The sequence below is a fragment of the Paroedura picta genome, chromosome 6, assembly GCF_049243985.1.
Source record: "Paroedura picta isolate Pp20150507F chromosome 6, Ppicta_v3.0, whole genome shotgun sequence".
Classification (NCBI taxonomy): Eukaryota; Metazoa; Chordata; class Lepidosauria; order Squamata; family Gekkonidae; genus Paroedura; species Paroedura picta.
In genome coordinates, this window is record NC_135374.1 from 15,516,550 (window position 1) to 15,541,437 (window position 24,888).

General features: G+C 45.9%; 1 protein-coding gene across 4 annotated transcripts in view; it reads left to right on the forward strand.

The window, feature by feature from the left end:
* The window catches only part of ARHGAP42 (Rho GTPase activating protein 42), a 202,307-nt gene that overhangs the window by 67,591 nt on the left and 109,828 nt on the right, over positions 1 to 24,888 (forward strand). For all 4 annotated transcript variants that reach the window (XR_013231712.1, XR_013231711.1, XM_077341501.1 and 1 more), the window contains exon 3: positions 5,294 to 5,355. Coding sequence is in view for 2 of the 4 variants with exons in the window: in XM_077341501.1 (XP_077197616.1) it covers positions 5,294 to 5,355 (62 nt within the window). In the remaining 2 variants the exon portion in view is untranslated. The remainder of the gene's footprint in view (positions 1 to 5,293; positions 5,356 to 24,888) is intronic.

The following is a 24,888-nucleotide window of genomic DNA, read 5'->3' on the forward strand; positions in this document are numbered from 1 at the left end:
TATGAATCAGTGATATTACAATGCAATATAAGCCTAGGCTTATATTGCAATGCAGTATAAGCCTTGTTCAGGCTTGCTTCTCAAGAGAAAGAGGGGAACGGTTGTCTGTCTTGATATTTATTGTATAATCCACCCCTCACCACTTCTGTTTGGTAGATTAATGTTGTTATCATACCTTCATTCCCACTCTCTGGCTGTTGTGGTAGTTATGGTCAGGTTCCCCAGTGACCTGAATTCCATAACAACATTTTATTATCTTGAGTCAAGATTTCTCAAGTGTTTTTATTCTCAGAAGAGGCTTCCCAGATACATGGAGCTGGTACAACAATTCTTTCTTTTTCTCAGAAAATCCTACTATTTGTTCTCTTGATCCTTTACCTACTTGGGTGGATTGACTTGAAGCATAGCAATCTAAACGTAATTAAATATCCCCTGCATGTACACAGGAAAGCCTTCAAATACTTTTATAGCAGTTTTTTAAAAATACTGCTTTGTCAGTAAAAAAAGAGCTTTTTATATATCTTAGGAACACACTTTAAGAAATTGCAAGAATTATACTTGCTTATAGATGGGAGAGATTTCTGGTTGTCTCTTCCTGTGTACTTATAAGATTCAAATGGGTAGCCATGTTGGTCTGAAGTAGATTTTAGACTCTGATTTTATTGTGTACTTGTAAGGATATTGATTGAGGTCTTATGCAGCATCCTGAACATAAGTTCCATTGAACAAAGTGGGATTACTCCTTTGTAAGCATACTTAGAATTGGGGTGTCAGCAGTGTCCAGAAGCTCTAGTAGCAAAAGGGTAGTAGTTAATGGGCATTGTAGTGTCTCTCCATGAATGTCCGTGCTGTTTGATAGTCATAAACGTAGCTAAGTTGAAAACGTTGATGGGCGAGGCCTAATATAGTTCCCTACGTGATCTTTATGGGCTTGGTGAATAGTCCTGGTGAGATACAGCCTGCCATCTTCTGCATTCTAGTCTGAAGGCTTGATATGACAACCACAACAATAATCGTCATATAAATGACTAATAGCACTGGTTTCTGATGCTCAAATGTCCAATATTTTCTCTGCATGGAGAGAATAAATGTTCAATTCAACGGCAGTGGTATGGATACAACAATCTGCAGACTGTGATGAGCAGGACTTTCTTATACCAACCCATAATAAGCGGCTGTATATAGAAGCCGGGAATACTGTTGAGCTCGCATTATCATGTTTGCCAGTGACTCATGCCATTTTGGCTTGACCAGAGTCCCATGATGCTCCTGGGGCACTTGGTTGACTTTACCTGTTGGGGTCCCACCCTCCTGGCTTTTCGCACTCTCCGGTCCCCGGGGCCATCTGGCATCTTACTGGGTTTTGACAATTCTTCCTATTAGAGGTGCTATCAATATTTTACCTTGACAATTAAGGTGTAATGTCTATAAGATCACAGACTGTGTGGAACCCAATTGGCATGAGTGTGTATGTGTGTGTGTGTGTGGGGGGGGGTTGTGTCAGCTTTGTGTATGTAATCACTGTTCTCAATGTAGCATTCTATGTAGCTGTTAGTATGTCTCTCAAATTAATGGAGAGCCAGGAAATTTTTCTTAGTGGAGACTGGACTATTTCAGAATAACTGCCTTGGCCATACTTGCTTATGGTGAACCAGAAATATAAAGACATATATGATAAGGTGACCAGATTTTAACATTGGTAAAGTGGGACACCATTGAACGGGGGGGGAGTGTTCTTGATTAAAAACTTGGTCTATATGGAGCAACAAAAAATTTCATAGAACGCATAGAACGCAAAAATAATATTGTAATATATATATATTTAATTTCAACATAAGTACTATTTGCCAGGTACCCCCAGATGTCCCTCCAAAAGTGGGACAATCTGGTCACCTTAATTATGAGGCAGTTTCATTGAATCAATTGAATCCCTTCTTTGTCACATATGGCATCATTAATTGCGAAAGTTTTGATCCTTGTTCCTGTGTGTGTGCTTGAATGAATGCATTCAAGAAGAAAAATGAACACACGTGCTTCTCCCGGTTGAATGTTCCAGAAATCTGACTCATGTATATATAAGTCAAAGTACATCGAGTGTAGTTATATCACTCTTAGCTTAGGCCTTTATTAGCTTAGCTCATTGTGCAAGCAGCCAGCCTACTGCAGGGGGCCCTTGAACCTGAGAAGAGCTCCTTGAGAATGGCTGCTCTAAATAACTTAGTTGTGAAAAGCGAAATGCCTCATGCAATAACTCACTACTACCCCTTCACACCAATTCACATGGATGGCCTCGTTGAAACAAGTTGGTCCCTGGTTAACACTTTCTTGAGAGCCAGCTTGGTGTAGTGGTTAGGGGTCTGGACTTCTAATCTGGCAAGCCGGGTTTGATGCTCTGCTCCTCCCCCACATGCAACCAGCTGGGTGACCTTGGGCTCGCCACAGCACTGATAAAGCTGCTCTGACTGAGCAGGAATATCAGGGCTCTCTCAGCCCCACTTCCCTCACAGGGTGTCTGTTGTGGGGAGAGGAAAGGGAAGGCGACTGTAAGCCGCTTTGAGACTCCTTCGGGTAGAGAAAAACGGCATATAAGAACCAACTTCTTCTTCTTCTTCTTCTTCTTCTTCTTCTTCTTCTTCTTCTTCTTCTTCTTCTTCTTCTTCTTCTTCTTCTTCTTCTTCTTCTTCTTCTTCTTCTTCTTCCACTCCCCCTCTTGTTTCCTGCTTTATGTGCTGGATTAAGCGAAGTCCCCATCCTTTGAATAAATGCCTCAGGCCTTATCATTTTTTGTTGTTGTTAATCTGAGGGGTTTATATTTATGCCAAGGTGGAAAGTCCCGATTTATGGTGACCTTCCTGGGGTTTTCAAGGGAAGAGGTATTCAGAGGTGGTTTGCTATTGCCTGCCTGTTCTTATATTAATTTAGCCCTGGAACTGACAACTTGTTTTTATCTCTCCCTGCCCCCCAGTTATGTCCCTGTGGGCAGGGATAGTCTTCCATTTTATTTTTATGCAGCGCCTAGTAGATTTTAGTTATTTCCAAAATAATAACAACCGGCTCTTGGAAAAACCCAACCAAAGCAAAATTCTTTTTAATCAAGACGCATAATTCATTTTAGGCTGTCTCATTGTGTCGGATTTTGTTTTCGTCATCCATGCTCTGCTTCCAGTGCCAGACTATCCATGAATGAAATACGGTCTTATTTTTCCAGGCACGAAAGAGAGCCCCTTTTGATTAGAACAACAGATGATTGTACATTGCAAAATTGATATAAATGACCGTTTCTGGCCAGAATAGAAAGTCTAGAGCCAGCAAAGAGACTGCCTCCAAATCTTTGGTTAATGTGTACAAATTAAATCATAGAATCATAGAGTTGGAAGGTATTATTAGTATTATTATTGGATTAATTTCCCAGCACTCCCAGCAAGCTGTTGTGTAGTGGGTTAGACAGCAAAAATCCCACCTAAAACCCTATATATCCCCATTAAAATTATATATCCTGGTGGCAAAAATTTACCTACTACAGGGTGCCTCTAGGTGCACCATGGGATACTAGGGATGTTGACAGTCTACCAGCGGTGATGGTCTTGCCTGGTGGCAGTCTCTTCTGGGGGTCCATCTGATCTGGCCTCAACTGTAGACCTGGTGGAAAAGCTCCATCTTGCAAGCCCTGCAGAATGCAGAAAGTTTCTGCAGGGCCCTCAGATCTTCTTGAAGCTCATTCCACTAGGAAGGGGCCAGGACTGATAAAGCTCTGGCCCTGATCAAGGCTAGGTGAACTTTCCAGGTGCCAGGGACCACCAACAGGTTACTACCCGCAGAGCATAAATCTGTCGAGGTGGTCGGCCAACAACTCGTGATCGACCACAGCAAATGTGGCCAACAGATATATCATTTATTTATATTTATTTAATATAAATATTAAATATTTATATTAGGCTTGTGGCGAGTTACAAATATCAGATATAATCTAAAAAATCCTATTAAAACCCCTGACATAAAAACCATAAAATACAACAATATCAACGGTATAAAATAAAGATACGGCGGAAACATCGTCCCATACCTAACATCCCCAGCAATACCTCTGGGTGGGGGGAGGAGAAGGGTGAGGACGGGACAGGTGGAACTCACAAGCTGCCGGGGGAGCCATAATCATCCTTGCTGCCCAGCCTCAACCATAGACCTGGCGGAAGAGCTCCGTTTTGCAGGAGCTCATCATGAGGATGGCCGAACCATCCTGATCCAGCTTGTAACAGAGGTCATCCATCAGGGTGACCAACGCCATCTCCACCATGTGGCCAGGACAGAAACCCAACTGGGTATGGTTCAAGTTCCAAAGTTTCCTCCAAGAACACCAGGAGCTGATCCGTGGCTGCCCTTTCAACCACCTTACCCAGAAACACTTGATGCAAGACTGGGCCATAGCTGGCCGGGTCCCGCAGATCCAGTGATTGTTTCTTAAGGAGAGGGCAAACCACTGCCCCGTCCAGCAGCTCAGAGAACTCCCCAGTAGACAGGAAGAGATTAATAATATCCCTGATCTGGCCTCCTATCCGCTGTCCACACTCTTTGAGCAGCTAAGACAGACAGAGATCAAGGGGACAAGTGGTTGCCCTCACTGACCCCAGCGATTTGTCCACTTCAGATAGTGAAACTCATCTGAAGCTATCAAACATCACCCCCAAAGATAGCCAACAGGCCTCCAGTTCCCTATTTGTATCAACCATGGCGGGAAGGTCCCGGTGGAGTGACAAGACTTAAGACTCGAAAAAGCTCACTAACGCCTCACGGTTAAGGTCCAATTTACTAACATTTTGGCGCCCTTCCTCCAGTAAGAAACCAAATTACTTTAAACACTTGTGCCAGGCGAGAGCTCACAGATGCAATTTCTGTGGCAAAAAAAAAATCTTGTTTCGCCACTTTCACTGCCTCTCTTACATACTTATAAGCATGCAATAGGATATTCTTGCCGCTTCATCGCAAGTGTTCTGCCACACTCTCTCTAGTTGTCTCAATTCCCTCTAGCTTTCTCCATGATCCAGCGTATGTTGGCAATTTGATCTCTAGTTCCTCTGCCTCTTCGAAATCCTGCCTGTACTTCTGGAAGTTCTCGGTCCACATATTGCTGGAGCCTGGCTTGTAGGATTTTGAGCATAACTTTACTAGCATGAGAAATGAGTGCAGTGGTGCGGTAATTTGAACATTCTTTGGCATTGCCCTTCTTTGGGACTGGGGTAATTTTTTGATGTTATAATCTCCTAAATATTCTGTGTTATTTTCTACTTTCTCATAGCCCAGTCATTGAAGGAATTTGCCCGGTTACTGATTGCAGTGGAAGAGGAAAGAAGACGTTTGGTAAGTCCGGCGCAAAATTTGTTGCTGATGCTCTTCTTCTTCCTTAGGTTTTGGATATTGTTTTCACCTGGGAAACACTTTTTGCTTCTGGTTTTTTTTTTTAATCACCAAGCCATGAAGATGTATTGTTGACTTAAGTTTTCTGAAAAACACCTAATACGTTGAAGTTCATTCTGATCATTTCAAATTCAGGAAGCTATTTTTACTCTGAATTTTGATTCCGTCATAGTCGATAGATGCCATGTTGCTTCTGGTTGGGGTATTTTTCCCAGGGGCTCACAAGAGACTCTAGCTGCACCAAGAAAAGCTGCTATTGCCCAAGGCAGTCTGAAGAAACACGAGGCCGCAACCTTACTGAATTTAAGCAGGTCCGGGTCTGATTGGTATTTTGAATGGGAGATGACCACCTGGGAACTTTCTGGACACTGCCTTGGGCTCCCCAGAGGAAAGATGGGATCTACATGTAAGAAATAAAAGTTGTAGGAAACAGAAATACTGGCTAAAAGTTAATGTGATGATTTATTGGTATTCTGTCAGCAAGCCAAGGCCACAGGAAAGCTTAGAAAAATTTAGGATTGAAAAGATCAGCTAGTTGTTTACAGAAAGCCCAATCTGTCTGACCGACCAGAGAAAAACATTAGCCCTCATCCAGTGTGGTGAAATGGTTAAGAGTGGTCACTTCTAATTTGGAGAGCAGGGTTTGATTCCCCACTCCTTCACATGCAGCCAGCTGGGTGACCTTGGGGTAATCCATTCTCAGAGCTCTCTCAGCCTTACCCACCTCACACGGTGTCTGTTGTGGAGAGAGGAAGGTAAGGCAATTATAAACCACTTTGAAATCCTTCAGATAATGCAAAGTAGGGTATAAAAGCAGCTGTTTTTCTTCTCTATCCTACTCAACACCTCCCCTTCCAAATTACTCAGCTTCCATATAGTTTAGCATCGGCATCTATATGATCCTCCAAAGCATAGAGTCCAACTCTTCTTCCTATTCCTGCCACGGTCTCCTATCCCTGTTTTGCTTCTGGATTGTCAATAAGGTTGGAAGTTGTTTCCTTTGATATGCCCTATTTGGTCAGGAGCTACCTAAGCTCCCATTGCTCACTGGCAGCCCGTAGTAAGACGGAAATTGCTGACATCCAACACTGTTATGTCACAGAAAACCTGGAAGTGATATCATGCCTCTCTAGCAGTCGCTGAAAATTCTATGGTTTTATGGCTTTATGGACTTCCAGTGTCCTTTTATGGTTTTATGGACTTCCAGTGTCCTTGCTCTCCCTACCCCTGTTGTTGCCAGAAGCTGTATCTTACAGTACCTTACAGTTTATTTTTGTTCATGCACTCCACTTCTATTCCATGGTTGCATACCTCACTGACATCTGTGAACAGAATTTTACTTCTATTAAGGTAAATTACAAGCTAGGAGGAAAGAATGGGGTTGGTTGTTTTGGTTTTTAAACAAAGGCACAATGATTTCCAGGAAGAACCTCTTAAGTTAGCAAATATATATTTTGTAGTAAAATATTAATAACTTTAAGTAGTACTTAGCTTTCTTGTCACTCAGGGTTTTTCCTTCTAGCATAATTGCACTACAGCTTTTAATTTTAAACAGGGAATCTATTAATCTGCCAAAATGTTTTGCTATAACCTTTAAAGCAGTGGTCCCCAACCTTTTTATTACCAGGGACCGGTCAAGGCTTGACAATTTTACTGAGGCCCGGGGTCGGGGGGTAGTCTTTTGCTGGGGGACGTCGCTGCCACCTGAGCCCCTGCTCTGCTTGCTTTCCCGCTGGCGCCCCTGACTTCCCACCGCCCGCTGGAGGGCACCAAGGGTGAGCCAGCGGCAGAGTGGCAGGGCAGCCCCCGAGGCAGCAGCTGGGAAGGGGAATGAGGAGGAGCCGTGGCCTGGTACCGACTGATCTACGGACCGGTACTGGTCTCCGGACCAGGGGTTGGGGACCGCTGCTTTAAAGGACACTGTATTTCTCATTGCTTAGCTGTATTACCAAAATGTACTAAAGTTTGTCTGTAATGTAAAGTTAGGGAAACATGAAAACAAACATGGGGGGTGATGGTCTTTCTCCTCTGACTCTCCCACCTCATTGTGTGTGTGTGGATGTTTCAGTGGCACATGGCTGCCTGGTTCCAGCGAATACACAATAGGTCAAACCATGTTTTTGGTTAACTTCTGTAGGTGGGTGTCTAATTTCAGTCTCCAGTGAATCCTTAGATGGTTACTCTTCTTAAAAACTTTGGGACTCCTAAATCTTAAACAAAACAAAAGTACGTTCAATTCTCCCACCTTCATCTTTCTCATTGCTGCTTTGTTTTTAAAAAATTACCTTCTTTTAGAAAGTATATGAGAAAATATCTTCTGGGAAAATCTGGAAGCAAATAGTGGATGTGGATTTGACTGTTTTTCCCCACTTCCTGCAGCAGCCCCTGGAAAAGCCATGCTTAAGTACCGGGGTGTCCTTCTAGAATTATATCTCAGATCATGTGGGGAGCTGCAGTGAGGCGAGGGGGGAAATAGCTGGAAATCTGCACATGCTTGTAATGCATGATCATTTGCTATCCCCTAGAGCAGTGGTTCTCATCCTGGGGGTCGGGACCCCTTTTGGGGTCGAACAACCCTTTCTCAGGGGCTGCGGCAGGGCAAGCAGCTTGGGTCGGGGGGCACCATCGACACAGCCTTGTGGAGTAGATTGAGATAAAGATTTCGTCTGTCTGGAGCAGCGGAAAAGGGCGAGATCGGCATGGTGGGACAAGAGGCAGAGCTGAACTGAGAAACCCCAGGGAAAAAAAAAACAATTCCTAGACAATCATGAACAATGGATCTTCACGCCATTGGTCAGTTTTGGTTTAATTTCTGTGAAAGAACCCTTGCATCATTTTATGGTTGGGGGTCACCAGAACATGAGAAACTATTTAAAGGTCGCGGCATTAGGAAGGTTGAGAACCACTGCCCGAGAGCTTGATATGCGCACACAAGTTGGCCAACCCCCTCTTTGTGCAACAGTCTACCATGACCCAGGGTATGCTACGCAAGTTCTTCCAATCCTCAGCATTGTCTTTGGAAAGGGGGGCCTCACAGCAGAAAGGGAAAGCGGTAAAACTGGCGTTTACATACTCCCTCTCTTCACAGAAGTTTGTATCCGGGCATGCCACTGTGGGGTTGGTTCCAGCAATGCATGATCAGAAGGGGAAATGTACATGGCCGAGTTCCGCTCACACAAGCAGTAGCGCAAGGCCTGGGGGGACAGAACGCCCTTTTAATGAAATAACGATGTGCACATGGAGCAACGAAACGTACAACAGATGGCTCACGTGGTTTTCATTTATTTGCATTGCAGGCTGTATCAGAAGAAATACCTTGTGCTGTAGTCTTGCGCAAAAGATAGTGTGTATGTGTGGGGGAAGGATGCGATCTCTTTCATTGAGCGCAGGCCAACAGCGTAGACGGATTGTTGTGCACACAGAAATGGTCTGCGGGATCCAGCCCCATGATTTTAATTTGTGGGAGGCGTTTTGATTGCTTTATTGAAGGAAAAATGCCCTATAGTTATTGTGCTTGTTTATTTATTCATTTAGATTTTTATACCTGATCCTGCGTAGAGCAGGGGGTTGGACTAGATGGCCTAAATGGCCCCATCCAACTCTATGATTCTATGATTCTACCACCATTTCCCTACGGTTCTGGGCGGTTTACATAAAACACATAGAACATTTACAGAGAACAATATCAATATAACAATAACAATATAGCAGATATCAATATAACAAATAACAATACATATCAGCTAGATTAGAACAACATTTCAACAAGCAACTGACAAGCCCTTGGTAGGTTCGACTTCTCAGTCGGGGGGGGGGGGACCTGTAGATGTTTTGAGTCAGTTGGCCTTTATAAGAAACTCATGTGCTTGGAGCAGCAACTAGAACTTAGGGTGGGGAACCCCCAGTCGTGATTAGCCGGGGGGGGGGGACGACTTGACTTTAGGATGCTTAGGGCTAATCCTTTAGGATGCTTAGGGCTAATCCTGCGTTGAGCAGGGGGTTGGACTAGATGGCCTGTATGGCCCCTTCCAACTCTATGATTCTATGATTCTATGATTGACAGTCCTCGAAAGAAATGAATGATTTTAATTGTCCCAGGGCTCCTTAGTACTAGCCTTTCTAAACTTAGAAAGCCCAATGAAGCCCTACAGAGGTTGAAGAAAAGCCACAGGATGCCGTAGTTATTAATCTCCCGAAAGTAAAAAATAACAGGGTTACATGTGGTGCTCGTTTTCCCTCGTGTAAGATACATGGCTGATGCCGAACCCGCCCTGCAGAGGTCTAGACGATTCGTTGCAGACAAGTCGGTGCTTACTGTCATTTTTCATTAGCTAACAAAAAGAAGTACCAAGACGGTGAACGGTTATTTATTCCTTACGTAAACGGATATGGCTGCCCGTTTCTGAGGTGTCCGCATCAATCAGAGTACTCTTCTTAAAAAAAGAACAAAATAAAATCACTCATCTAAATCTTAGCCCAGGGGTAGTCAACCTGTGGTCCTCCAGATGTCCAGATGCTGGCAGGGGGCTTCTGGGAATTGTAGTCCATGGACATCTAGAGGGCCGTAGTTTGACTACCTCTGCTCTTAACTATAAACCTATTTGTTGGCCGGCCTGCTCATGCGAAGTCCCTGCGAAACAGAGGTGGTTTGCCATGGTCTCCCTCTGCAGAGTCTTCCCTGGTAGTCGATAAAAGCCAAAAACATGTCATTGCAGTAGGATTTAGTCAGTAGGATTTAAAATAAAATTAAATGAGTATAATTTTAAAAAAATTAAAACCACTAGCGCCATAAGGAGGGGGGAGGAGGAATGGGGGGGAGGCCCTGATAAGATGTCATTGTTGCTGGCCTCAACCGTAAGCTTGGCGGAAGAGCTCTGTCTTTCAGGCCCTGCAGAACTGCTCGAGTTCCAGCAGGGCTGGATCGTGCCAGAGAGGTGATTCCACCCAGCAGGAGCCAGGACTGAAAAGGCCCTGGCTCTGGTTGAGGCCAAAGGTATTTCTTTAGGGCCGGGGACTACTAATCCATTTGTGTTGACTGATGGAAGGGCACTCCGAGGGATGTAATCAGATAGGCGGCCCCTCAGGTACATAGAGAAGGCCAGGAAAGAGCGATTGAACATGATCCCACTAGTCCCCTTTTGACGATGCTAAATCTGGTTCTCAACCTGGGGGTCAGGACCCCTTTCACGGGGGTCGCGTCAGGGTGAGCATCTTGGCGGGCGGGGGGGTCACCACCAATGTTGCCACTCTTCCTGAAGGTGCCCGCCAATTTATATACAATTTATAACCAATTTATATACAATCATGAACAATGGATCCTCACGCCATTGGTCAGTTTCGGTTTAATTTCTGTGAAAGAACCCTGGCATCATTTTATGGTTGGGGGTCATCACAACATGAGGAACTGTATTAAAGGGTCGCGGCATTAGGAAGGTTGAGGACCACTGCCTTATGGATATATCCTGGGAACAATTTGTTCCCCTTCCAGATCACCCAGATCTAATGAGCATCAACCAGATACTTCATCGCAATCTAAGTTACTTCAGCCTGATGATTTGGAGGCCTTAGACAGAGACCTGATACTCTTGCAGGAAGTTAATGATGTCTTCCTCCAATCTCACATATTGCATAGGGAAATCCTTTGCATATAAGTGAAAGCAGTTTTTTCCCTTGTGTAATGAAAGGGTGGGAGCACCAGGTAATGCCCCATTGCAGTGCGTATTTGGATATTACACCTGAAAACTAAGTGGGTAGCATTTTTTTTCTATAAAGGTTCATCTGACTTCTATCTCTTGTTATCGCAAGGATAAGGGGTATCCGTCTTCTCCCACCATCTATATCCAAAATATTTCTTAAGGGGCTATATAATCTATACCAGTCCGGGGACCCGTTATTGCCCTAATGGTCCTTATCGGTTGTGTTAGCTCAGTTAATGTCAAAACCCTTTGAACGCCTGTCTACATGTTCCTTGGCAGACCTGTCTACGAAAGTGTGTTTTCATGTGGCTGTTATTTCAGCCAGAAGAGTGATTGAATTAGCGACCCTTCAAATAGAACTTTGGTCTTTTTTCCAGAGAGGGTCATCCTTTGCCCTAGCCTTAAGATCTTTAGTAATATAGTGTCCAGGTTCCATTTATCCCAGGATATTATTTTGCCTGTGTTTTTCCCTTCACCAAGTTCAGACGCTGAGCATTCGTTACACTTCTTGGATATTAGAAGACCATTGTTGTTTTGTCTTAAAAGATCCCTAGAATTCCACAACGATAGGGCTCTGTTTGTTCTAATGGCCCTAGGAAAGGTAGGAGAACATCATCTCAAAACTTGTCTTGTTGGATTGTCACGTTTATCAGGGAGTATTATAGGCTGGCCAAATTACTATTTCAGCATTCATGCCCATTCAGCAAGCCCATTCATCATCAGCATCCCTGGATGGAGTGCCATTAATGGCAGTATGGAGAGAAGAGTTACCACCTGCTCATCAGCTGACACCTTTGTATGTCACTTATGTTCTGGATCTTACACCTTTGTATGTCACTTATGTTCTGGATCTTCAGGCGAGAGAATCATAGAATCATAGAGTTGGAAGGGGCCATACAGGCCATCTAGTCCAACCCCCTGCTCTACGCAGGATCAGCCCTAAGCATCCTAAAGAAGATCAAATGGGCAAGGTAGTACTTCATTTGTTATTCAAGTCAAGAGAGCATGCCTCACCTCCTAGTGAGTAGATTGCTAGGATCCATATAAGAAGGCAGAGAAAATTGATGATGAAAACAAAGTTGCACTCAGTTGTAACTACTGTTTATTTAGTACAGGGGTAGTCAAACTGCGGCCCTCCAGATGTCCATGGACTACAATTCCCATGAGTCCCTGCCGGCGTTTGCTGGACATCTGGAGGGCCACAGTTTGACTACCCCTGATTTAGTATCTCCTGTGTAGACCACATACTCTCCCTCCTGCCCCCGTTGCATATGGCATGCTTCAGTCACTCTAGACATATTGTGGGTAGGGGCACCGCTGCGTCGGATCTCATGGTCCCTGGGCGGAAACAGGGTTTTGCTCTAGTACACAGTGCTCCCCTTGAGGCTCTTGCCTATAAAATCTCTCTGATGGTAGGCCGGCTCATGCTCAGTTCCCAGGTGTGCCTGCCCAGAAGATACTCTGTGAACTTGCCTTAAAGGTGCAGTAAAGAAGTAAAACTGGCCTTATCATCCCTGACCTCAGCCTGGTGGAATGCCAACACTCCCCACAACAAACACCCTGTGATGGAGGGGGGGCTGAGAGAGCCCTGATACTAATGAAGAATAAGAGTTGGTTCTTCTATGCCGTTTTTCTCTACCAGAAGGAGTCTCAAAGCGGCTTACAGTCGCCTTCCCTTTCCTCTCCCCACAACAGACCCCCTTGTGAGGTAGGTGAGGCTGAGAAAGCCCTGATAAATCAGTGCTGTGGCCAGCCCAAGGCCACCCAGCTGGCTGCATGTGGAGGAGGAGCAGGGAATCAAACCCGGCTCTCCAGATTAGAAGTCGGTGCTCCTAACCACTACACCATGCTATATACGTTTATATAGTAACTAGAAACAAAGCCCATTTTAGCCAGGCATAAAATGGGCACTAGGACGTGGCAAGGCTGCTCCAGCGGCCGGGAGAAGGCGGTGCACCGCCAGCGATCTTCAGCCTTCTCCCGGCCACAGGAGCGGCCTCGCTGCGTCTGCGATGTGGCAAGGCTGCTCCAGTGGCCGGGAGAACGCAGTGCGGCCCCCGCGTACCTGCTCCTTTCCGGGCCAGTTGGGAGGGTGTGCGGCTGGAAAGGAGCAGGGCCGCCGCGTCAAAGACGCGGCATCCCTGCTCCTTTCCCTGCATCGACGCACAGTCTATGGTGGCCAAGGAGGCTCCTGATTTTGCATCGCGGCTCCTGATTTGCCCCTCCGAGTTTTTATCCCGGGCAGAGCCCGCCCTAACTCCTCCCAACTTGCCCTTACTCCTTTATTTAATCTGCTCCGCAGGAGCGGATTAAAATTATTTTATTATGTAAATTAAATTACTTTGAATATTTTTGGTTGTTACCCACTTTGAGCCTCTTGGGAAGGGAATGCTACAAAAATGTAGTAGTAGTAGTAGTAGTAGTAGTAGTGGTAGTAGTGGTAGTAGTAACAAAAACAACAATAATCAAGATTGGTATTTGGACGTGAGACCACCAAGGAAGTCTCTGTGGAGAAAGGCAATGCCAAACCACCTCTACTTCTCACTTGTCTTAAATGCCCCTTGCTGGGGTCCCCCTAAGTCAACTGCCGTTTGACAGCCTTTTACACGCCTACTCATGTGACATAAAATTGCACCATCAGTAAGAACCATTTGGCCCAGACAAACTGATCGGCCTCCTGTGCTGGTTGCATTGGAGTGATGGCGGTGGAGGGGAAAGTGGGGACTGGAGAAGATCAGTCCTGTGCTTAATGGCCTTCCAAATTGGCATTATTTGTATTGATTGTTCTTCCTGGGTTGCAGCAGATGAAAACATCTGATAACCGCCACAAGGCGCATCTGTTCTCAATCCACAGCAGAGCTGCTGGTGACTCTGTGGGAACAAGAATGAGCCTTGTTTCTAATTCCATGAGGGAGTTAGTTTTTGGACTGCTTTTTTCTCTCAGAGCTTGAGTAGGAACTGACTGACTAATTTATCCCGGAGTCCAGCTGGAGAGTCAGCCAGGTATGCTCCTGTCATTCGATACCTTTGTTTGGCCGTACCTCCTTCAGAATAAATTACTTAAAAGCTGTTCCTGGGCAAGAGGGATTCTGTTTGAACAGACATGGAGTTTTGGCGTGAAACAATCCAAACAGACTCTGGTGAAACAGTTGGGCTGGTTCATTTTCATGAGGGAATATATTTTTGGATGCAGAGAGAGTGAATCATGGGCATGTTGTAGGTCAAGTCTTGCCTTAGGCACTCTGGAAGTTGTCGTCTCTGAAATATGGCGCAAGGGAGTCTGGTAACGGAACTGCTTCAGAATAAGGCAGCAGTTCTCAACCGCCATAATGCCGCGACCCCAACTGCGGTGGGTGCAATGCGCACATGCGCACATCAGTCTGGAGGCAGCCAGTACCATGGCCACCACCAACCTGGCGACCCCGTGGAAGGGGCCAGGCGACCCTAATTGGGGTTGGGACCCCAAGGTTGAGAACCACTGGAATAAGGGATCTGGACACTCCATGTAAATCGAAACTTAATATAGCGGGGAATGCGTTTTCTCTCTTTGTTCTCTGTGCAGGGTTTCTAACACTGCAGGGAGTTTTCACATTGGGGCACATTCCCAAATGTCACTGTCCACCCACAATCAGAAAGGATGCAATCTGTTCTACCCTGCCACTTCATTCTTCTCCTGTGTGAATGGATAACGTTTCAAGGGAGCACATGTGAAATAGACCACACAGTGGTGGCCCCAATTCTATGGGCCTTTCCCAGCCGTTTAACATAAGGTGGCCAGAAGTCCCGCCTTTGGCTGGACAGTCCGGCATTTTCTAAATGTCCTGCAGAGTTCTCCAATTTTTTTTAAATAATGTTTTTTATTTGGGGGGGGCTGTGCGATGCGCGGCAGCCCAGCAAGCATCCCGGGCTCAGGAGGTCCCCGTGCAGGTGCCTGGGCTCCAGGGCGGGGCTTCCCGGCCGGCTCTGCTGCCGCCTGCTCAGGCGGCCCTTTCCTCGTGCCTTCCTGCCTCTTCCTGGACCCGTCCGCCGGGCTGTTCCCGGGCCACTGCTGCCCTTCTTGAGGCCAGTCAGGGAGGGAGGGCCCACCTGCCGCTGCCACCACGGCACAGCGTCCCGCCTTGTGGCCCCAGATTTCTGGTCGCTTTAACTCCAACACCCAGCAGCAGGGAATGTGTGGATGAAGGTGAGAAAGACCTGCATAGTTGGTCTCTGCCCATTTAATTATTCCATTCACACATACTCCTACATGTCATGGGATCCACTTCCTGTGTTCTGAAGGTATATATACACGTTCCTCCTGTATCTTCCCAAGTCGATACAAAATACACAGAGCATGAATTTGGCAATTGGCTCATTTTTGGGGGGCCATTAAATAGGGCGGGCCAATCTTGAACCGCCTGCTCATAGCAGGTTATCAGCCCTGTCAACTCTGATGTCAGGGGAGGAGGGCACTGAAAGGAAAGCAGCTCCAGACCCTTTGTGGCCTCCAGTCTGATCCCTCCATTTCCAGATCTGCTGTCAACAGTAAGAGAAGAGAGAAGGGAAAGTGCTAGGAGTAGAAGAGCCACGTTGAATTCAAGGATCCATCGAGTCCAGCATCTTTATTCCCCAAGAGTGGTCAGCCCAGAATAAGAACCTCAACAAGGGCATGATGGAGCTGTCAAATTTCCGCAGGGCCTGCAAGATGGAGTTCTTCTGCCAGGCATTTGGGTGAGGCCAGTCTAGGAAGATCGAGTCCCTCCCTCTATAGGCCCTGTATAGGCCCAATGTGCTGGTTATCTGGGCAGGAGTTTCATATACCCCTCCCGAGGTGGCGGCGTGACCTGTATGTGCTGCAGTTGGGTATGGGAAGGAAGGGAGGGAAGGTTTTTAGAAAGGGTTTTGCCACCAGTTATAATGTTGTATAGTTTTGTAACTGTATTTTGTATGGTTTTATAATTTTTTTGTAAACCACCACAAGCTGGCAGGACCCAGGAGTGGCAGTCAATAAAGGCAACTATATAATAACAACAACAACAATAATAACAACAACAACAATAACAACAACAATAACGACAACCAGGCAGACAGACAGATAGCAAGCAAGTTGTTTGCTCCCCAGAAGCTGGTGTTCAGAAATCTAACTGTAATGGCCAATAACCTTTGAGAAGCCTCTCCTCCATGAATTTGTCTAATTCTTTATATCTGTCTGTCTGTCTGTCTGTCTAATTAACCTTATATCCTGCTTTTTTCCAAGGACTCAAGACGGCTTATAAACATAAACCCAATTAAGCCTATGGTCATCTTGAGGTGACTGTTTCCTTATTCATTTATCCTGGGTTGGAGTCCGACCAGATTGGCGGTTTTCCCTTCCCACTGCAGACCCCACTCACATTGTTCCTCAGAGTACCATTTTTCTTGGCCACATGCCACACCCTTGCAGGCGGGAGTTAAGGGAGCGGGGCTTGGGAGGCACATCTTAAGTGACGTTAAGAGGATCGATTCAAATGGGTAGCCATGTTGGTCTGAAGTAGCGCAATAAAATCAGAGTCCAGTCGCCCCTTTAAGACCAACAAAGATTTATTCAAGGCTCACGCCTTGAATAAATCTTTGTTGGTCTTAAAGGGGCTACGGGACTCTGATTTTATTGAACCGATTGAGAAGAGGCATATGTCACTGCTGACCAAGCCGCAAATGCTTCCAAAGGCCTTTTCTACCTGCCCTCCTGTGTTATGCCACAAAGGCTAATCTAGGCTGGGTAAGCATGAGTGACTCATCACCAGATCTTAACATTCCTGTTAGTGGTCAGTCCTTTCATCCTGAAGAATTTCTGAGATACATTTCTAGTAGAGATGTAAGCTAGAAACCTCTGATCAACCTTCCCTCCCCAACACTGAGGTCCACAATTAATTAGCCACAAAGCAAGCACCGCATCAGATACCAGAGCAGAGATCTTTGATAATCTTTCAGGGAAGTGTTCCTTAAGGCAGAGGTAGTCAACCTGTGGTCCTCCAGATGTCCATGGATTACAATTCCCATGAGCCCCTGCCAACAAACGTTGGCAGGGGCTCATAGGAACTGTAGTCCATGGACATCTGGAGGACCACAGGTTGACTACCCTGCCTTAAGGTACACATTAGCATAACAAGGTAGATTGACACCTCCTGCCATCAAAGGCGCTACAAATGGTATAGATCAGGGGTAGTCAAGCTGCGGCCCTCCAGATGTCCATGGACTACATTTCCCATGAGCCTCTGCCAGCATTCGCTGGCAGGGGCTCATGGGAATTGTAGTCCATGGACATCTGGAGGGCCGCAGTTTGACTACCCCTGGGATAGATTGTAGGCCATGCGGCATTAATAGATCTCCTTTTTGTTATTGCTCTGGAACTCGTTTTATAAGCTGTGTAAATTTCAAAGTGTGCTGGCGAGAGATAAATCTAAGCAGCCAACAGCGCACCTTGGATGTCTGTCATTAAAAGGGAGCACAGCAATAGCGCAGCTGGGTGCTTTTTGTCTGGATGTGCTTTATCTGTGGGAGTGCGAGAGATAATTTTGCTCCGTTGGGTTCAGCCAAAGTGCAGGCTGAATGGGGCTGCAAATTGCGAAGTCACTAGCTCGCTCTCATTTATTAAAGTAATTTGTTCCTTGAGTCACATAATTTAAACTTAATTTCTTTCCCCATGATGAGCACGTCCTCCTGCTGCAGGTATTTATTTAACAAAGGCTTTCGGGTTTTTTTCCCCAAAACACTGACACGGGGATTTAACGATATCCTGTTAATCCAGTATTCTGTACGAATTTGGGCAAGGCTAGCATAAAGTTTCAGCTTCTCTTCTTGGCAAGAGTAAAGACGTAGCCCTAAAATAGGGGTCCCCAACCTTTATGAGCCTGTGGGCACCTTTAGGATTTCAACTCAGCATTATGGCTACATAATGGGCTGCTGCAGGAGGCATGGTTGCCAATGTCCTACTCTGCCACAGGCCCAAGTATCCTTTGGCTCTGGTATCCTTTGACTCTGAAGCTGGTGCTGGACTGGACTGGAGTGGCATTGTTCTGATCTAGTAAGAACCTTGTCTGTGTGTACAGAGGAAAAAATGCATTTGAAGGGATTTAACCCTCTGTATATATTTTAAGTTGTGGCGCAGTGTGATAAGGCAGCAGACATGCAGTCTGAAAGCTTTGCCCATGAGGCTGGGAGTTCGATCCCAGCAGCCGGCTCAAGGTTGACTCAGCCTTCCATCCTTCCGAGGTCGGTAAAATGAGTTCCCAGCTTGCTGGGGGGTAAACGGTAATGACTGGGGAAGGCATTGGCAAACCACCCCGTATTGAGTCTGCCATGAAAACGCTAGAGGGCATCATCCCAAGGGTCAGACATGACTCAGTGCTTGCACAGGGGATACCTTTACCTTTTAATATATTTTAATGTTGATTTCAGATTTTTTTTTTCCAACCTGGGGAGTCCCCACCGTTGAAAAATTTGTTTTGCGCTGATGTGGGCCCTGATCTGTGGATTTACATATCCGCAGATGGGAGGCCACACATTGCTATTAGTATGTAGATATTTTAGGATGAGCCGGGTATTTCACAAGCATAAATGTTGATTAGAGTTGGCCACTTTCTGTATTTGTGAGTGTATTTCTCCCCCTCAGAAAGTAGCTCAGCGACCTGAAATGTGATTTGTTACAAAAACATATGGATATACTACATTCAAAATCCACGGAAAGGTAGTGCAGTGGTTAAGAGCAGCTGCTTCTAATCTGGTGACCCAGGTTTGTTTCCCACTCCTCTGCATGCAGCCAGCTGGGAGACCTTGGGCTCATCACAGCCCTGATAGTACTGTTCTCACAGAGCAGTCCTGTCACAGGTCTCTCAGTCCCACCTATCTCACAGGATGTTTTGTTGTGGAGAGGGGACGGGAAGGTGATTGTAAGCCGCTTTGAGATTCCTTCAGGCAGTTAAAAGCGGGGTAAAAAAACGACTCTTCTTCAAGTGTGAGATTATTTAGTTTTTATCATTTAAAACTATTCACTTTTGCTTATTACTGTCACTATACTCCATCTACTTAGTTTAAGATGTGGGTGGGGCAAACATGCTACCAATGGGATGTGTGTGAGGGAGGTACAGCATCATGAGAGGAAACCTTTAAAAAAGGCACTTGTGTACTTACTGGAAGTTCTCACTCGAAATTATAAATGGCAGCCGCAGAAATCACTGGATAAAGGTAAAGGTATCCCCCGTGCAAGCACCGGGTCATGTCTGACCCTTGGGGTGACGCCCTCTAGCGTTTTCTTGGCAGACTCAATACGGGGTGGTTTGCCAGTGCCTTCCCCAGTCATTACCGTTTACCCCCCAGCAAGCTGGGTACTCATTTTACCGACCTCGGAAGGATGGAAGGCTGAGTCAACCTTGAGCCGGCTGCTGGGATTCAGACAGAGGTTCAGACAGCATTTCTGCTGCCTTACTGTTCTGCGCCACAAGAGGCTCATGAAATCACTGGATACTCTATGCTACAGCCATAAAGTTTCCGGTGATTCCTAGAGCTATGCGTCGTTAGTTCCAGTAACAACCTCTGGTAAGTACATGAGACTGCATGGTTTTTCATCTGTCATGGGGAGCTTAGCAGCTCTACTCAACAGGTACCAGGAAAAAAAAATGGGGGGGGGATCCAGCTCATGGACTACCAGTTGGCCATCCTTGCATTTAATACCATTTTAAAGAGTTCTCCATGTCATGTGGATGTGCAGATCTTTCTTACGATCTACGTAGTGTACGTCTGTGTCCTTGTTTTCCTGAATCCATGTAGAATTGCACAGTAGTCCCTTTCTGTTCTAAGCGTTTAAGGGTCCTGGGCATGTAACCATTACAAACAAGGACGCTGATCTTGGCTTACTGCCTGGATGTGCTCATTCATGAAAACCCAGTTTAAAATACAACTTTCAATTACGTTATTCCAGCAGTGCAGATACGGCTGCACACTTTCCGTTCCGGTTCCTTAGCCTCCAAAGAGATTTCTTCGTGGGTCACTGGTGTTCAGTACAGAGAAATGAAGAATACGAAATCATGCTTCGACTCGCATGTTTTGTGTGTCTTGAGAAGAAATATTAAATGCTATGCAATTTGCTTAAACTGTAAACTTATTTGGAGTCTTTGCTCCTTGTTTGCATAGTGGAGAATCCACATTGATAGGTCTGTGTAAATAATTACACGGGGGGGGGGGGGGTTGACCCACACACACAGGATGTCTGACCACCAAAGCATTGTGGTCTCTTTTTTTTTTTGCAAGGTATTAGTGTAAACCCTGGAAATGCCAGCAGCAGTTGATTCTGAACTGTTTCCATGGCTGCTGTCACTGTATAGGAATCTTAGGAATGTGTAGGTAATAGACATTTTGTAAAGGAACTTCATTGAAAAAGAAAAAAAACTTGAAATAAAATACAACATCCCTACTCACATGGATCGATGGACAGACAGACAGACAGACAGACAGACAGACAGACAGACAGACAGATAAATAATTTTAATTTTTATATGCCATCCTTCCCTGTTTGGCACAGGATAACTCACAAAAGTTATCGACATATTTGACAATAAATAATAAATAAATCATTGAAAGCAGTTTAAAAAACAATTTGACAACCTCCCTAGTTAGATATAGATACACACACAACACACAAATTCACACTGAATACATTGCCAAATTAATATCACAAGCCATGCTGATCTTTACCCATAGCTTCTCAATGACCCATTCTGCACAGTGGCACCAGTCCGATGGCGGTTTCTCGTGGCAGGCAGAAAATGGCACGCCACTTTCTGTGTATGCACGGGGGACAAAATCCCCCAGTTGTGCGCATGCACAACTCCGGGGCTGGATGGTTCCACTGTGCCTCACAGCAGCCGCAGGGGGGACGAGGTGTGGGGGTCCCACTGCAGGATGCTGCATGCTGCTATCTCACCATCATGGGGGATAGGTGAGACCTTTCTGGGGCTTTCCACAGCACCATGTTTTGTGTCCTTGCAGGGACACCGTAGGTGGGGAGGGGAAGCTGGGCATACAGGCATGGATCTGGCATGGCCAGGCCTCTGATGTTCACCGTGGCAAGAAAGGGAATGCGAAAACATCAGTGTTCCCTTGCCGTTGGCCATCAGAGACCCTAAAGCTGGCCAGGGCTGGGAGGGGGCCCAGATGGTGCCAGTGTCGTGCATAAGCAAGGATTAGCCCCACTGTTATGCAGGCACCGGCATGCCCTCAATGTAGCAGTTTTATATCCTAATTCAAAAGCATAACCTATCGGCAGATAAATCCTCTACAACTGGGCACACCAACTGGTCCTGTAGTGTAGCGATCCCCAACCTGTGGGCCGCAGACCACATGTGGTCCTTCGACTAATTGGAGGTGGGCCCCGAAGGACACCTTCTCCCCCCGGCCCTTTACTTCATCCCCCCTGGCCCTTTACAACACACTTCATTGTTGTGGTGTGTCTGTATCGTATTTTGAAGGGATGTTTAAACATTACCATAGCGATCAGAGAGCGTTAGGGCAGTGGTTGAGAGTAGAGGAATAAACTACCCCCCCACCAGGCCTCAGTAAAAGGCATTGAGTGGTCCCCGGCGTTGAGTGGTCCCTGGTGATAAAAAGGTTGTGGACCACTGCTGTAGTGCAGTGGTCCCCAACCTTTTTATCAACAGGGGCCACTCAACGCTTGACAATTTTACTGAGGCCCGGTGGGGGGGGGGTAGTTTACTCCTCTACTCTCAACCACTGCCCTAACACTCTCTGATCGCTATGGTAATGTTTAAACATCCCTTCAAAATAAGATACAGACACGCCACAACAATGAACATAAGGAACATTTTATTTTCATGGAAATTTTAACTCATGACAATGACAAATCAATGGGAACCCTGAGCTTGTTTCTCTGCAACGAGATAGTCCCATCTGGGAGCGATGGGAGACAATGACCCCCGAAGTGTGTTGTAAAGGGCCGGGGGGGGGGGGAGAGAAGGCGTCCTTCGTGGCCCACCTCCAATTAGTCGACGGACCACATGTGGTCTGCGGCCCACAGGTTGGGGGTCGCTACTGTAGTGTATACCAACAGCAGAACTAGTCCTGTATAATGATGAGTACACTCTGGATTTACCCAAAAGAGGAGGTTGAAAGAAACAAAGGGATTAGGCACAGGCCCACTCCCCCACCTTCCCCTTCTGAAAGACCCGGGAACTTAACCTGAAGGAAGGGTCCTCATGTGGTTAGCAGAGAGTGGGGAAAGGTGAGACTTTTCTGGGACTTTTTTTATTTGGAACATTCTTTGCTAGGCATGGAATTTGTGGGGTTTAATTCCCTGTGCCTCAGGAACTGAATTGAAAAGCGGAATTAGAAGTCTGAACTGATGTAATTGAACGCCAGGCATGGTAGTGAAATGTTGACTGTATTCATCTAAAAAGTTAATTAACATCGAATACAAAACACATTTCAGACTGGAAATGCTGAAAAGTTCCAGGCATAGCCATTGTTTGAAGCAGTAATTAGATGCCCCAACAGCTCCAAATTTGTTCAGTGTGAAAAATCCTACTAGTCCAACCAAAACTGCTGAATGTGTTTCATGTCCCGTCTGTTGTTATCGTAAGGCACTGCATTATGCAGGGGGTAGGAGTATCCTTTCCAACATAGTGATTCTGTGCCTTCAGTTTATCATCTTCAGCGTATATTCATGAAGGACCATTTTCCTATTCAACAGAACAGGAAAATGTTGAGGCTCAAAGATATTGTCCCCCTCCCAGGCTAAACAATAAAAAACCCTTTGATATTGACCTTTCTAAACCTGAAAATTGTCTGTTGTGCAGGTGTATTGTCCAAAAATTCACGGTCTTTTTCATATAAAAACAAAATCTTATTCTAGTCATGGGGGGGGGGGGGGTGTACCAAAACCTGTATTTCTGAAGTCTTGTGGCATATTTCTGAAGTTATGTGCAGACTGGGCAAACTCACCTGGATTTGCTTCAGTTTCTACCTCCACTTTTGAGGTTCCCTTGCAAGTGTTTTTCAGGGTGAGTGGGAAAGAATCTTTTTGAATGCTCACGAGTACAGCTTGGATTAGGATTCACTCCACTGACATTCTGTAATCACTCTCTGAAATAACAATGAAACTCCTTTGAGAAGGGGAGAGAGGTTCACCAGGGAGAGTCTAGGCCAGGGGTAGTCAAACTGCGGCCCTCCAGATGTCCATGGACCACAATTCCCAGAAGCCCCTGCCAGCGCTGGCAGGGGCTTCTGGGAATTGTGGTCCATGGACATCTGGAGGGCCGCAGTTTGACTACCCCTGGTCTAGGCCTTACCTGGATATTTAACTGTTGTAACACCACTCCTGGTTTTATGGGGGGGGCAGGAAGTTTGAGGGGGGCAGGAAGCTGGACAAAGATGTGGGTTGAAGAGTTCCAGTCCGCTAGCATTCGAGTGAACCTGAACTGGTTCTGGACTGACCTCAGTTTATGAAGACAGACCCTAAATCGTCACTGGCCTTGCTGGTTTACAAACCTTTTCAATCCAATCTGTGCAAACGTCGTGTTGTCTTTGGCTGTAAGCCATTCTTTTCAGTGGCTAAAGTCAGAGATTTTCTTTCTTACTTTAGTGAGTTTTGTGCTGATGGAAGCAAAACCAATGTAGAGAAGCACTAAACTGTGGCAATTCATGGAGTCGTTTCATTTCAGATTCAGAGCCAGTTTGGTGTAGTGGTTAGGAGTGTGGACTTCTAATCTGGCATGCCAGGTTCGATTCTGCGCTCCCCCACATGCAGCCAGCTGGGTGGCCTTGGGCTCGCCACGGCACTGATAAAATTGTTCTGACCGGACAGTGATATCAGGGCTCTCTCAGCCTCACCCACCTCACAGGGTGTCTGTTGTGGGGAGAGGAATGGGAAGGTGACTGTAAGCCGCTTTGAGCCTCCTTCGGGTAGGGAAAAGCGGCATATAAGAACCAACTCTTCTTCTTCTTCTTCTAAATTCATGCCTTTTTTTCAGGGGCTTCAGGGAGGTCAAGGGATCCTTCTTAATTAACTTTGTTTATTTGTGTTGCTTTAAAAAAAAAAGTCAATACCTTTGCTGTTGGTTCTAGACCAGGGGTAGTCAAACTGCGGCCCTCCAGATGTCCATGGACTACAATTCCCATGAGCCTCTGCCAGTGAACGCTGGCAGGGGCTCATGGGAATTGTAGTCCATGGACATCTGGAGGGCCGCAGTTTTGACTACCCCTGGTCTAGACACTTAACCGACACCTATAGCACCAGCATATTTTCTCACCCTGCGGGGTTTGTATAAGAAGGTTGAAGAAGAGTAGAGAAATCTCGTCCCTTTTCATAGTAGATCGGAAGAACTGCTATAATACGGTGGAGGCATACTACTTGGGCCCTTTTTTCCTCCTCACAGCAGCATTTGACCTGAGTCTTGACTCTGTACTAAGGCTAGCTTTTCAGAGGTGCAAAGTAACTGGCTGTCCGGCTGATGGTGGGACGTCTCATCTCTAGGAATTTCCCCAAACTCTGTGCTGTTCCCAGTGATTCCTAGAGAGTCACACAATTACTTCTGGGCTTTTCCTGGAAATGACATCACACAATTGTTGACATCTGCCCCCACGTGCCCCCTGGTCTACTCCGCAAGACAAAAGGTAGTGTATAAACATTTTAATTAATAAAGAAGTGTTCTTAGTAATATACAAAGGCTGGAATGAAAATATCTATCTATCCAGCCATCCAGCCATCCATCTATCATTTCTCAGATTTGTCACTTGAATTCTTTTTATGACT